The sequence below is a fragment of the Thunnus albacares genome, chromosome 20 (genome assembly GCF_914725855.1).
Source record: "Thunnus albacares chromosome 20, fThuAlb1.1, whole genome shotgun sequence".
NCBI classification, from domain to species: Eukaryota; Metazoa; Chordata; class Actinopteri; order Scombriformes; family Scombridae; genus Thunnus; species Thunnus albacares.
The window spans coordinates 21,939,031-21,952,737 of record NC_058125.1 but is presented as its reverse complement, the minus strand read 5'-3'; the positions used below and the strand labels follow the sequence as shown (position 1 = coordinate 21,952,737).

At 42.2% G+C, this 13,707-nt stretch overlaps 1 protein-coding gene across 2 annotated transcripts in view; it reads left to right on the top strand.

Moving 5' to 3' along the window:
- Nucleotides 1-494: 494 nt before the first annotated feature.
- The window catches only part of LOC122970683 (thyroid hormone receptor alpha-B), a 38,149-nt gene continuing 24,936 nt past the window's right edge, over nucleotides 495-13,707 (top strand). The window contains exons 1-2 of one of the 2 annotated variants that reach the window (XM_044336846.1): nucleotides 495-714; nucleotides 10,805-10,866. In XM_044336846.1, coding sequence (XP_044192781.1) covers nucleotides 659-714; nucleotides 10,805-10,866 — 118 coding nt within the window. In that variant the 5' untranslated portion in view covers nucleotides 495-658. Of the gene's footprint in view, nucleotides 715-6,217; nucleotides 6,564-10,804; nucleotides 10,867-13,707 lie in introns of those variants that run through there. The other variant, XM_044336847.1, reaches the window with a different exon arrangement.

Here is a 13,707-nt window from a genome sequence, read left to right as displayed (position 1 = left end):
CAGACACTTAGCTCAGTTAGAGCTGCTTTTTATTATTGATAGATCTGATTGAATCAACTGATGAATTGTTTGGTTTATTAAATGTCATTAAGTAGTGAAAAGTGTTTTGTTTTGTCCGACCTGCAAATGTCCACATATAAGAAGTCATAACAAGTGATTCCTTGGTACTTTTCCCTTAAACAATTAATCGATTATCAACAGACAGACTAATCGTTTTAGCTTTAGCGAGACGGTGTAATCTGACTGTGTCTTTCTTCTGTCTTCCAGAGTGGATCACTCCTCACTCTCCGCATCCCTGAGAGACCCACATCCACCTCCAGCCGCGGCCCCGGGGCCATCCGATTTACCCCCCTGCAGAATCTCCGACATATTCCGTATCTTGCAGCTTCACGCCGAGCCACACAACACCGACCTCACGAGGGGGTCCGCTCCCTCTGGCGAACCACCCTCCCCCAACCCCCCACCCCCACCCCACCCTGCCACCCATCCCCTCCCTCCCCCCTCCTTTCCCCCCCCCCCCCCCTCCCAAGAACTCAGGGACGGGACCCTGTCATGTTTCACTGACTGGCCCCTCCCGACCGGCGAATGACAAGTGTTAATCCGAGGGTGGGGCTTGCCTCAGTCTCTCATGATTGGCTGCTGGATGGAATTAAGGTGAATGGAACACATGCCCAAGGAGCAGGACCCTAACCCATCAGAGGGAGAAGAGAAACGGTGAGTCGGACATTAAAATCCTCTTGAACTCCGTTGTCTTTCTGTCGCTAGAGCGGATCCGCCGCTGAACCCTGTTATTTGAATTTGCTTGGCTGTCATGTTGGAGCTCAGGGCTTCATATATCTGAAAAGAAGCAGACATGGCTTTCTGTTATACCATTGTGTTGTGGTGATATTTATTGAGAAGGTTGTCTGAGGACATGAAGGAAGGGAATTTTTCTTTGTCAGCCTCTCTTTAATCGTCTAAATCTTTCTCATGGTGCTCTCTGTTTTTACGTCTCTAAACCATTTTTTTTTCCAGACAAGCTAAACAACCAAGCAGCCTCTTTTCCTCCCCGCCGCTCTCTTCCCCTTGTCTGAATTGTTTTCCAAGAGCTAAGGCCTATAGCTACATCTGACGCCGACACTCCCCCCCCCCGCCCCCCTGCCCCCTCCTCCTCTTCTCCTTCGTTTCTTGAGAAGCAGAGCCAGTCGGGCAGGCCCATACACAAACAAACACGGCGCTGTTTAAGCCCCTTCTCATTAATGAAAACATAATATTAGTGGAATGGAGCCTCTCTGCTAAAGGAAGGGGGCCCTCTGCTTAGAAGAGGCCTCCGGGTAAAAAGGAACAGTTATCAGTCAATATCAGTCAGCTTTGGCCTTTAGAAAGGAGGTCAGTTAATTTGCAAAGCACTTTTCTCAAGTGTGTTTGGAAGTGTAATTATGGGTGTGTGTGTCCTCAGAAAATAAGTGTACGATGCTACTTGGAAGCTTTTGCTTGATCAGATCGTGAATGATTCTGTTTTCATTTTGTTTAATCTTTATTTGTCATGCTAATATAGTTTTCAGGGAGTAAACACTGCAAGTAGTATTTAGCTGCAGGCTTATTTGTGTTGCCACCAAGGATGTCAACAGTTAACCCGAGATTTTATTTTGACTGGTTACGCGTGTCGGTCTATAGGTTAATTTGCATACTAGGGTTCGGTACTGAACTCATTAGTTATTCAGGTCAGTTCAATCGGTGCCAAATTTTGGTACCTTGCGGGTCAGAGAGTGAAATAAGTTTTAAAAACACACATTTACCAACCGAAGCGTCTCACACAGAGGTTCAGACACTGACAGGAGCTGCCAACCCTTCAAATACAAAGAGACAGATCCGTTTTACCGGCCTGCACGGCGGCTAGCAGCTAGTTAGCATGGATTAGCATTGTTAGCATAGCCGTGCTGTGCTGTGAGTAGCCTTTAACCTGGATAAAATAAGGTGTAGCTGCGGTGTCTCCGGTTAAACAGCACCGTGCTGGGCAGGTGACGGGTGTGTTTATTGTGTTTGTGTCCTCTGACTTCATGGCATGGATATGAGGTCACACAGCTTCATAAAAATTAACCAGCTAATAGGTGTCAGTCTGTGGAAAGCAAAATTAACTGAAACTGACATCTCTAGTTGCTACATGATGTAATTTTTGATAGTAAAGTAATTCAAACATTATTACTATGCATTTTGCCACTTCAGGCATTCAAAAAGGCCATTTTAGCAGGATTATTTCTTATTTATTTTGTAAAAAAAACAAAAAAACAAGGCATTTGCCACCACTTTCAGACTAAGAAGTAAGAGGATAAGAGGAGCATGTGAAGGCAACATTAGACTTGAATTTGAAAGTCTAATGACCTTTTTGGCTTATGAATCTTTGCTATCTCTCCCCACCGCACACATTAAAATTAAATTCACATATTAATAATAGTAATAATGTTATTATCACTATGTGGAGTTGCTAGCTGGCTGCCTCGAATGCTGCATCATATTCCCCACCCTGGTGTCTCCATGTGCTGTATTACAAGCGTGTGTTAAGAAAGTCAATCCGACCGAGCCTGGATAGATTCCTCAGCTAACATGGACACCTGTCAGGAGATTAACAGCTCTGCCGCATGGGGACAGAGACAGTTGGTGCGGTCATGCATGTAGAAGTCTGTGCACAGGCCTTTGCTTTGCTTTAATTTGACATGTTCCGTGTGTAAGTATTCTGCATATCTCTGCGTGCGTTCCCGACACCTGCACAGAGTGTCGGCTGCGGTGCTTTGCACCTCTGGGATAATTAAAAGCACAAAGGATTAAGCTCTGGGAGCTTCAGACCGAGTGGTTGCTACTTAAGAGTGGATATTAGTGGTGTATTCAGCATGACAGTGGATTGCATTAAACCTCTGCCCCTCCCCTCTCCATAATGTCAGCCTGTTGTTTTGAACTGGTCCGGCTTCTTTGAAGTGATGCTATGGTTACCATCATGCAGACAGAGAAAAGAACGCCCTGTACCTATAGAATATAAGATCGTGTGATATCTGTAATAGGATATGTTGCAGGTATGTTTAAATAATAATGAAACCATACAAGAACATTATGTTTCACACACTGGATTTCATTTTCGGCAAATAAGTTTCTGAGCTTGATGCTATTTTTTGTCACTTTTCCTCATAAAAACCACTCAAACTTAAGCTTGATGGCTCATTGTTGTAAAGTTTATGTCACGCTGGATTGAATCCAAACACATGTAAGTTGCAACATTTCTGCTTTCCGCGTCACTTCTCCTAACATGTGTTAGATGTGTCAAAGCTGATGCAAGGCCGGTTGCACCGTGTTGCATGAACAGCGGCGAAGGCTTGCGCCATTAAGTGATGCGCGTGGTTTGTCGTATGCAGAAGTAGTTGTTTTTGAAGTATTGCAAGAGGCCTGTTTTTTTTTTTTTTTTTTTTTTTATCCCCTGCACTTATCTGAGAGCCTCCAGTCAAACATGTATGAAAGGAGAGACCACAGTTAGATGTTGATCCAGTTTTTTTTTTCCCGTTTGGCAACAGGCCAAACGGTGCTATAAAGATAAACTCACAATAAATGATATGAATTATTTTTAATTACTCAGCATATCAGATGGAAAAGGTGAAGTGGATGTAGTATTTGCACATGATATTACTTCTCCTCGGCTCCTGTTTTCCTCTTTGTTAGAAGGGGTATCAGTGCTCATCTGAATTTCACCACAGGTAGGAACCGTTTTGCTCGGCTGTAAAATAGCGTGAGATGAGTGATAATAACTGTATCGCTCCGCGGTATCTGTGTCAGGGAAAACGCTCGAGCCTATCTGTGCATCCAGAGGGAGATAAATCAGTCCAGACATACATTCAAACATGTAGAGAAATAAGGTCACGTGCATCTTGACACACCGGTAGAAAATGTGATCATTTTCCAAGCCACATACTATATTGTTTTTCTTTACCTTCTGTCACCTAATCAGGCCTCCCTCATGTTTTCTTCCTCACTGCATGTAATGTCTACCGCCGCCTCCAGTGTCTGTGTGTGTGTGTGTGTGTGTGTGTGTCTCAGGTTCTTTTCCCCCTGGCATGCTGTGGTATAGTTGGCCTGTGGTGCCACTAAAAACGTAAACAAGATTCAGCTTTTCCTTCCCCTGGACATGAGGATGTCCTGTCATGTGTGGGTTAAAGGCATTGTTATTCGCTCTCTTGCTATGGATTTAACGACTTGCTATGTCACCAGTTTTATAAATCAAGGTAGGTTTTGAAAGTCAGTGAATGTTGCTGTTTGATATAGGGTGTGAGTTGCTGTATGTACCGGTATTTCTTTTTAAAAGATGACAGCGTTTTGTTTTGTTAAGTGTTTCATAATGTGGGTATGTCTATATGTGTTAGGTGTATACATAAACCTATAGGGCGTGGACACAATAACACAATACCTACACAGCATAATGCAATTGTCAGAGTTGTGTTGATTGAAGTCTGATCATTTTTGAGTTGCAAGGTATTCCTAATATATATATATATAGATATATATAGATATATATATATATATATATATATATTTTATGTTTTTGGAGAGGGAGAGCTTTTTCTTGAAAGATCACCGTTTTTTTTATATACATTTTGATCCTTTAACCTCCTGTTTCCCCCCTGTTCCAGTTCACCGAAACCTCAGTTACCATGGCAATCTACCCTCTTTAAAAATGTTTAAACTGCCATTAGTGCCAGCAGCGTTTGTGTGTGTGTCACTCAGTGAGTCAGCCAGCGAACACCTCCTCTAATCACAGTAATTGACTGAAACGACTGTCAATTTCCCCCAGTCAATTATTTTTCCTGGATTTGTACAATATAAGTTTCCCCCTGCAGGAATCTCAACAGCAATCTCATCAGCTGTGACATTTTCAAACCGATATTTACAGAAAATTGTTGCTTTTGAAGGTAAAAATGAAAGAACAGACTGAGCAAACCTGATTTAATGCTGACTTTATGCCAAAGACTTTGAGTCATACATCGGAGGCTTTGTGAACGGATAAAACTACTGTTGTCGCATGGCTGCGTGGATTATAAAAATATTTTCTTTAAAATAACTCACTTAAGCCAAGAACATCAACTACTGTAGGACACGTTCAAGATCATGAAATGCCATCACACTGCTCACAAGTTAGACGAGTTGTTTGCTTTGGTTACGATTTTGACTGCTGATGTTTTTACTGATGAAACAGCTTAAATGCAACACCTACAAGTCACATAATGCAAATATGCTGCAACAGATTCACATGCAGCAGCCCTGGACATTTGTTAATTCATCAACTCAGCATTTATTTTTACTTCACCGATGTCACAAGATCTCAAGACGCATGATGAAACGCAGCCATTGAGTCTTTTTTTGAAAGATTTCACAGTCACGGATGTATTGTGCTGCATATGTTTATTATCGGTTTTGTGTGGGTTAATGTACACTTGTGTATTTGGACAGAGGGAGTTGTCTTGCTTTCGCTCGGCGGTAAGCTATAACCCCCTTCTAGCTGGGCCTGTAATTTAGACAGTGGTGGGACACACGAGGGAACAAAGTGTCCATTAGCGCTGGATGTATAGGACGGGATAGTCCCAGCTGTAGGCCTGTAGCATGCATGCTGAACAATAGCCCACTGTGGCACTCTAAACATAGGACAGCGGGCCTCATTGAGACGCTGTTATGGATATAATTCTCCCGACTATTCTGAGTGACTTTCTATTGTTCTGTCAGTTTGAGGAGCTTGAGCTTCAAAGCAGGTGTTTCTCAGTCTTCCTTTTTTTATTCATTTAAAGGCTCTCCCTTTACATCTGCTGGTATCTACCTGTGCAGATAGAGCTTGGAAGTGGCGCTCACTGTAATGAAAAATGACGTTTAGAAAATCCGGCAGCAACACATCTTCACACACGTGTCCCTTCTACACAGAACTCGCTGTCAGCCGGTTTTATAGGGACTGTTTCTCTCAGAGTAACCAGACATTGTTTCTGTAAAGAGATATCACATGGGGGGGGTTTTGTTGACAATGCCACAAATATAGAATACTGAGTGTGCCAATTTAAGAGGATCGTGTGTGTGTGAGAGGACATGTGGTTCTCCGTCAGCGGTGTCGACTCCGCTGTTTTGCTATGCTCCCGGGTATCTCTTTGCAGTCGTGCGTGCCGCTGTAGCCTTAATGAAACCCGCGCCGCTCCGTCTTAAAATAGCCGAGTCTCATGGGAGTGCTCAGTTACCTGGCAGCTCGGCAATTACCTGTTAGACGCTCTCTCCGCAGTCACTGTCAAAGTCACAGGTGGAGAAACTGGCTTTTCTCCAATCAGGGTAAACTGGGTGGTACTAGCAAGGAGGAGGAAGAGGGAGGGAGAGGCAGAGTGTATATTGAGTGGGTCAGCAGGCTAAACATAGTATAACCGGTGGAGACGTCAGGGTGAGAAACACATATAGACAGAGAGTAAGACTCTGTGTATGAGAGCTGTGTGTGACAGCTAGTCAGCTACATCTGCAACTTCAACTAGCACCACTCCTCACGCCATGCATATTTTACAGTCCCACTGCGTCATCAGGTCAGTACTGTAAGTCTTCTTCATTTCATCTCTTTTGGCGCATGTCGTTGATACTTTGGGCCGTGTGTGTGCTCTTTTAGTTGCGCAACATGTGTACATATTCGGCACAGTGATTGCACCATAAGAATCGAATTGTCTTACAAATCAAATGTAGTTTTATAGTGTGTGTGTGTGTGTGTGTGTGTGTGTGTGTGTGTGTGTGGGCGTGCTGGAGAGGCAGCAGTAAGTACAGTATGTGCAGGTTTCTTTGGGGTTGGCTCAGGTTGCTCAGAGGCACAGTGTGCGGGATCGTACATATTTAGAGCTGTGTGTTGCAATCCTGTATCCTGTCAGAGTTGGAAATCGAAAAAAGCTCTCTGTGGTATGTGCAACACACGGCGGCGTGCCTCGACCTGCGAGAAACTCTACGTTCTGTTTAAAAAAAAAAAAAAAAAAAAAAAACATTTGATAATGCATGATGTTTTCATCCAGAAACAGGCGTACTTGTATATTCGCACTAAGTGCCGACACAATTCACTCGCTGTGTTTTGCATCCAAGCAAATCAACCATCATGTCGGACAAAGAAGGTAATTATTGTTTAAGGTGTGACCTCGTGCAGTAAATCTGCATGGAAAGGTGAACGCTGCACCGTTATTGTGTATATATTGTGTCGTTCTGTTGTTATGTTTTTCTATATTGTTTGTTCTGATGATGCTCTTCTTCTTATTCTTTCACTGAGAGCTCTTAGAACTATGAGAAGCATTTGTGAGACTGTGCCAAGAATGCTAAGCTCGCAGTGCCCTGGTAACTGAATGGTTACAGCACATGCCACATGAACCACAACGTCCCTGGTTCGAGTCCGGTGGGGGATGTCATGCCCCTCTCTCTCTCTTCTCTACCATCAGCTGTCCAATAAAGGCAAAAGAAAAACCCTAAAACATATCTTATTTATTATATATTTAGGCTGCAAGGGTGCTACTTTACTCATTAGTGCTAATTTGGGATTGATCATCTCTTAATGGAGGGTTAGAGCGTATTCAGAGAGCAGGTGATTTGCGGCGCCGACGCTCTGGCTGTTGTTAAACCGAACAGCTCGGATGAGGCAAAACAAAGCTCAACATGTGGCAGGCTGTGTGGATCTTACCTGTTGTTGTAAGGCAAGATCTCAGTAGAGAACAGAGATGCGGAGGAGTCACAGTCATCGTAGGAGTGACAGGGACCCTGAATAATAAAGAGTATCTGTTTTTTTATCCAGTTTGCTAATGTTTCCATCTTCAACAACATGCAGCCGCACGGGAGGGCTGAACTGTCATCTAGCTGACGATTTGACGGTTGTCGCCTCCAGCGGGCTGTATGGAGTGATGTTGAAAGCAGTTGGCAGACGGAGAGACATATATACCTTTGAGTGGCAGAGAGTGAAAAAAACCCCACCTTGTCTTCTGCTTTGACAGCTTTAATCCTTTTTTTCTAAGCCTATTGACACTTAATTTTGCCAGCGACGTGAATGAAAAGCAGTGGGCAACTTTCAAGAGCTCTCGGATTACTTATGTCATTACATTGTGAAATATCCACCTCGAATACTTTGCTGTTATTGTCTGCCAAGACATGTTGATTAATGTCATTACAGGTGAGTACCGTGACTCAGCTGTTGGAGGCAGTTGTCAGGTTAGATCCTCCCCACACCCCAGCATGATGACAGGGAACATTACATCCATGGGTTTGGCCACTCATGAGTTTCTAATAAGATGCTTCAGGCACAACAATCATGACAAATCAAGCTTAACACAATAGGCTATCTAAGAGATTAATTTAATACCCTGTTAAAGCCATCTGATGTGTTCTGAAAAGGGCAAAGACAACCATAACTGAGAGCGAAACAGTGTTATGATTGAAGCCAAGGTAAAACGTGTAGGAGTTGAGTCGGCATTTGAAATGGATACAAATAAAAAAAAATCTTGTAAAGGCTCAATTAGTGTAACTCCTTAACTGAACCAATTATATTTTTTACGTTTCCCCGGGGCAAACATTGTTAGCTGTTGGGAAATAGAAAAACACGCTGGCTTAAAAGAGAAGTGAGAAACCTGCGGGTCATTTAGAAGCAGTGACAGACCTCTTGACCATTCGTGGGGAACAAAATAGGTCTCCTCATTATAAAACATGGGAACATTAGAAAAAATATGTTTTCATGTACGGACTACCTTGACTAGAGCCCATTATTTTGTTAAAGATCTTTGTCAGGTCACGTCTGTACATGTAAGCAAAGAACAAGACTATGAAGATATAAATAGAGTATAATAAACTAAAAAAAACCCCTCAGGATTCAAAAGAACACTGCATCAGAGTTTCATACTACTTACTCTAAAGGAAAAAGTGATAAAATATCATGAAAGATGTCAATATGCTCTGAAATTGAATTATCTCACCATGCAAAGCGCATTTGTTTATATATATATATATGTATTGTTAGGGACAGGGGAGCGAGGTAAAGAGGAAACATGGAACATGGAAGAGTTTCCATATTGTGCATTGACATTTTCAATAGATTAAATGGCAAGGAGCTTTCATTTCTTGTACATTAAAAGCCTGAGTACACAGTATAAATAGTACTTAATGGATTTTTCTATACATTGTACAGTTGAGACAGTTTTCTTATAGTCAACTCAGCTTTTTATATCACAAATAATTCATTTTCCACAATCACAAAAGGCTTTACAAGCTTTATAACATACTACTCTATCTTTAGACCCTCGATTTGGAAAATAAAATTTAATGGAAAAAAGGTTGAAACCTCAGGAAGAGCGACAGAGGAGGGGTCTTTCTTCCAGATAATAAAGAACATGCTGTAATTCATCTCTATCATAGAGCTAATGTAACCTATAGTCCTGTGTACTGCGTCTTAACAGAGTGGGACCTCGTTTTATTTATGGTCTAATGGCATCCTGCTCCCGCTCCAGGAGCTGGTATTAAAGGGCCCTGGTGTGGGAGGAAAGCTGGAGGCTATAGTGTCTGAGAGCAGAGAGCTGGACTCTCGGGAATCTAAACTACTGACATGGAGCACTCACTGACTCTCCTTTACCCTCTTTTCAGAAACACTCCCCCCCCCCCCCCCCCATCCTCCATCTCCGTACTTTCATAATTCCCTTTAGAGCTGCCAGTTCCCATCTGCGCTCTACATGCCTTTCGCGTGTCCGTGTGGTTGCAGGTGTGTGTGCGTCCGCGTCCCGCGTGCACACGTGTGTTGCTTTGCGTATGCTTGATACATATTAGCGTGTTTGTGTCGCCACTGTTGTGTCTTTTCTGGCTTTCCCGTGTGTACACTAATAATTGGAGCTGTTTTAGGAGGGGGGCGGGGGGGGGGAGGTTGATTGTATTCCGCACAAAATCTTTTTCCTGCTGCTTCGATTATTTTTGGGAGCTCCCTCAAGAGCTGAGTTTTTCCTCTGTTTTTCCCTCTTCCCGTTTGACATAGTGCTCATGACTGAACCTTTAATTAATGGTCTAGAGAGCTCCAATACTCCTCTGTTAGAAATCAAAGTGGCAGCAAACCATGCTTCTGTTTTTTTTTTTTTTAAGCTAATTTAAGTACCACATTGTAGGCTGGTTCAGGGATACAGGATGATAATGTGAACACCAGAAGGTTGACAAATGCTTAAAAGTAGTCAGTTCAGTGTCCTTTTTCATGAACCTAATTGTCCTGATGCTTTACGTTGTTTTTTTTCTCTTCACTTCAGTTTTTTTATTGTCCCACAAGAGGAAATTTGTTTTTCCAGCAAGGCGACATAAAAACACCAAACCATGAAAACACAAACACTTTACTACTTGATCTGTTGTTAATTTGTGCTCCAGCTCTTGTCATAGACCTCATTTACAGCTGGTATTAGCATGTGATCTGTATCTAGATACATAACCACGGACATCTGATAACACGCATTTGCATTTACACTCGGGTATCAATGAGCAATCTTTGGACGGACTTGTCAACAATCATAGAACCAGCTTAAGGGAGCATGAGTCTAAAACACTTCCTCTGCAAAGGAACTGTAGCTTTTCGCCGGGCTTGTTTGACAGAGCAGGTAGAGGCGGAGTTGTTGGACGGTTTACTTTCTTTCTTTCCTTTGACACCACCTGCCAATGTGATTCAGGTTACCTTTCCTCATCCAGATAACATATCCAGATATAGATTTTATGTCAAAACCAGGTGTAAATGGGGAATATATTCACTCGCACATTTTCTTATTTCTCTTTCTTTTCTCTCTCTCAGGTGGCTCAATGGCCCGAAAAGGAAGAGGAAGAACAGCCAATGTTCGGTGAAGAGTATGACTGGTGAGTAACTGACAGATGGTGTTTTGAGACTCTCAGAAGCAACTTGGAATTGGCGGCTAGGAAACAAACTTCCACTATCTCAAGTGTGGATGAAGTCTGATGTATCTTTAGAAACACACCTCTACTTTGGAAAATAAATGCTCTCCAAATGCAGGGAGCTATTCATTCTGAAAACCACTTTCTCAGTATTTTATTTAGGGATGTTTTTTTTTTTTTTGATATATTTTGGGATTCTCAGAATCTATTTGAAAAAGGAAGATAGTAGAAAAGGAAGTAGCTGTCAGTCTTACTATAGTGAATGCAAACAGTTGAGTGAGTGCCAAGAAGCTAGTGGTACATGATTCATTGCTGCCTTGTGCGCATTACGCTTTCGATTTGTCACTTCCAAAGAGAAAAAGGAAAACAACTTGGCATCTGTCATCAATAAATGAAAGCTCTCTGCTCTGCCTGCTTTTCTTGTGTAGCACATTGTCTGAGTGACAGCTCCAAATTCCCCAAGTTTAAAGAAGCAAATAAAAAATGAAAGTGAGAGATACAGACAGAGATAGAGTGGGAGGAATACCAACATAAAAAAAAAAAATCAGAGTATACAGGATGGTTGATTCGGCATTTATAAAATATATCCCCCCAAGGCCAGTCCTTTCCACGAATGTTCCCTCTTAGCGGGCTAGTTGCCTGCCTCTCTGCTTCACAGCTGGAATCTTGTACCATATTCTACCTGCCATGGTCCATTTGAAAACTGGGAAAATATGACAATATGTCTGTCTGAGGGGCATGGTTGGTCTGAAAGATTGAATTACATACACTATAATGATGTCAGCGTTTTCCTGTGGGAGAGTAGACCCTCAACCACACTTTAGACGCCTCAACAGCCTTTCAGTAAGAGCACTTGTCTAACATGTGCGTCAATATCGGTCAGTTTTACGATGTGGTCTGTAGAACAGGGCCTGATAGTCACTTCTCATTATCCTAATTTCATAAAGAGGCATACTTTGGAATATTTTTTCTTAACATGATAGGTATAATAGGTATAATGCATTCTGTTGTGATGTAAAAACATCTTTTTAATAAGTGAAATAATGCTACAAATACTATTCAGCCTCAACTCACTCAATCTGAAATGTTAATTAAAATGCAGTTTACTTAATGATGACTGAATCAATTCTAGTAATGAAATGATAAGTGAATTGATTTGCTGGACCGACAGAAGATTTATTATATAATTTTTTTTAAATTTTACTTACAAGGAATCAAATGATCGTGTGTAATTTGAAAAGAGTCGCTCGTAGTGACGAACCTACACAGAATTATTACCTGACTCTCCGATCCTGGTCGGCTCTATGGAGCGTTTTAGCATCTTTCAGCTCGTTGTTTTGGTTTCATGGCTTGCAAGTTTCCTGTTTCTCACACTTTCCTCAACCTTGTTTCCTTGTTGCCACCTTTTTACAGTGTAAAAAGCTCTGATAAACTCACTGTTTACTACCTGCCCATCAACAACCAGCAAACAGACAAAGTTAGCAACTAGTCGGTGAACTTAGCGGATATTTCCCTCATGATTTGAAGGTCAAAACTGAGCTAAAAGCAGAGTGAATATCGGACTTTGTCGGGTGAAGAGAAACACGACTCCAAATTAATGCTAATGTTGCTCCGTGTCTGCTGACTGTGTAAACTGTTTGCTACCAACACCACCTTATAAACTTACTTTAGCAAAGTTTATAAGGTGATAATGTGTCAATGCTGTGTTTTCAGCTTGTTCTGCTGCCCCCCCCCCCCCCCCCCCCCCCCCCCCCCCCCCCCAAAAAAAAGTCTATTAATGCAGCTTTAACAATCAATCAGTTCATATGCCAAACATCTGTATTTTCCAGTGTGATGATTTGTAGCTTTTCTCAATCTCATAAGCTGTTCTGCTTCCGTTCTGACAAAATAAGCAACCTGAAAGAGACACTTTGTTCTTTGGGAAAAACCAAAGATTCATTTATAATGAAACTAATTATTATTATTATTATTCGCAGCACTAGTTAATTCTCTTACACCCATAGTGTAGTAAACCCTTTTTATTGCAATTATGTGAACAACTTAACAGTAAATAAAACCTGATAGACCGACAGTATTTTTGTGCCAATCAGGACCGGGGCCCATAAACACAGCCGTAGTCGTCAACACTAGATTTTGTATAACAGCTGTTGTTTCAACTTCGGCTTCTGTGTCTAGTTTGAGTCTTGTCCCCTAATGTCCTCAATGTTTACAGTCTCAAATGTCACCTCACTAGCAATGTTGTCATGTAAGGACCTTGGAGAAATAATCCTGAGAGTCCTTCAGGGACCTGATTCATACTGCCTTGATCCACGCATTAATAATAATAATAATAAAACGCAATGGCGGCTACTATGTTGGGAAACTTGTGAAGACAAAATATTTATCTTGACTCAACCATGCTAGAAAAACCTCCTTCCCTTTCCTGGGTTTTGTTGGTGGAGGTATTGCAGGGCCCGTTATGGGAGGGGCGGGTAGAGCCAGAGCCAAAGAGCCGCAGCAGTATTGATTTTGGGCTTGGCTTCCAAACACGGCCACAGCAGACTGGCTCTCTGGATCCGGCTGCTGCTGCTGCTGCTGCTGCTGCTTGCCCTCCTGACACACTGGAGCTGACATTTTTCCTATATGATCATTCTCGGATGTCCTTGTTATCTTTCATTTGGCCTGTTTCTCTTCTGCTTCCTCTTAACTGCGCCTTCTCCTCCTCTTCTCTTTCTCCGTATTATTTTTCTTGGGGGTTTTTTTTGGCTGGACTGCAGGGACCAGCCCTATAAACGCATATGTCTGTCCCTGAGTCACTGAGTCACT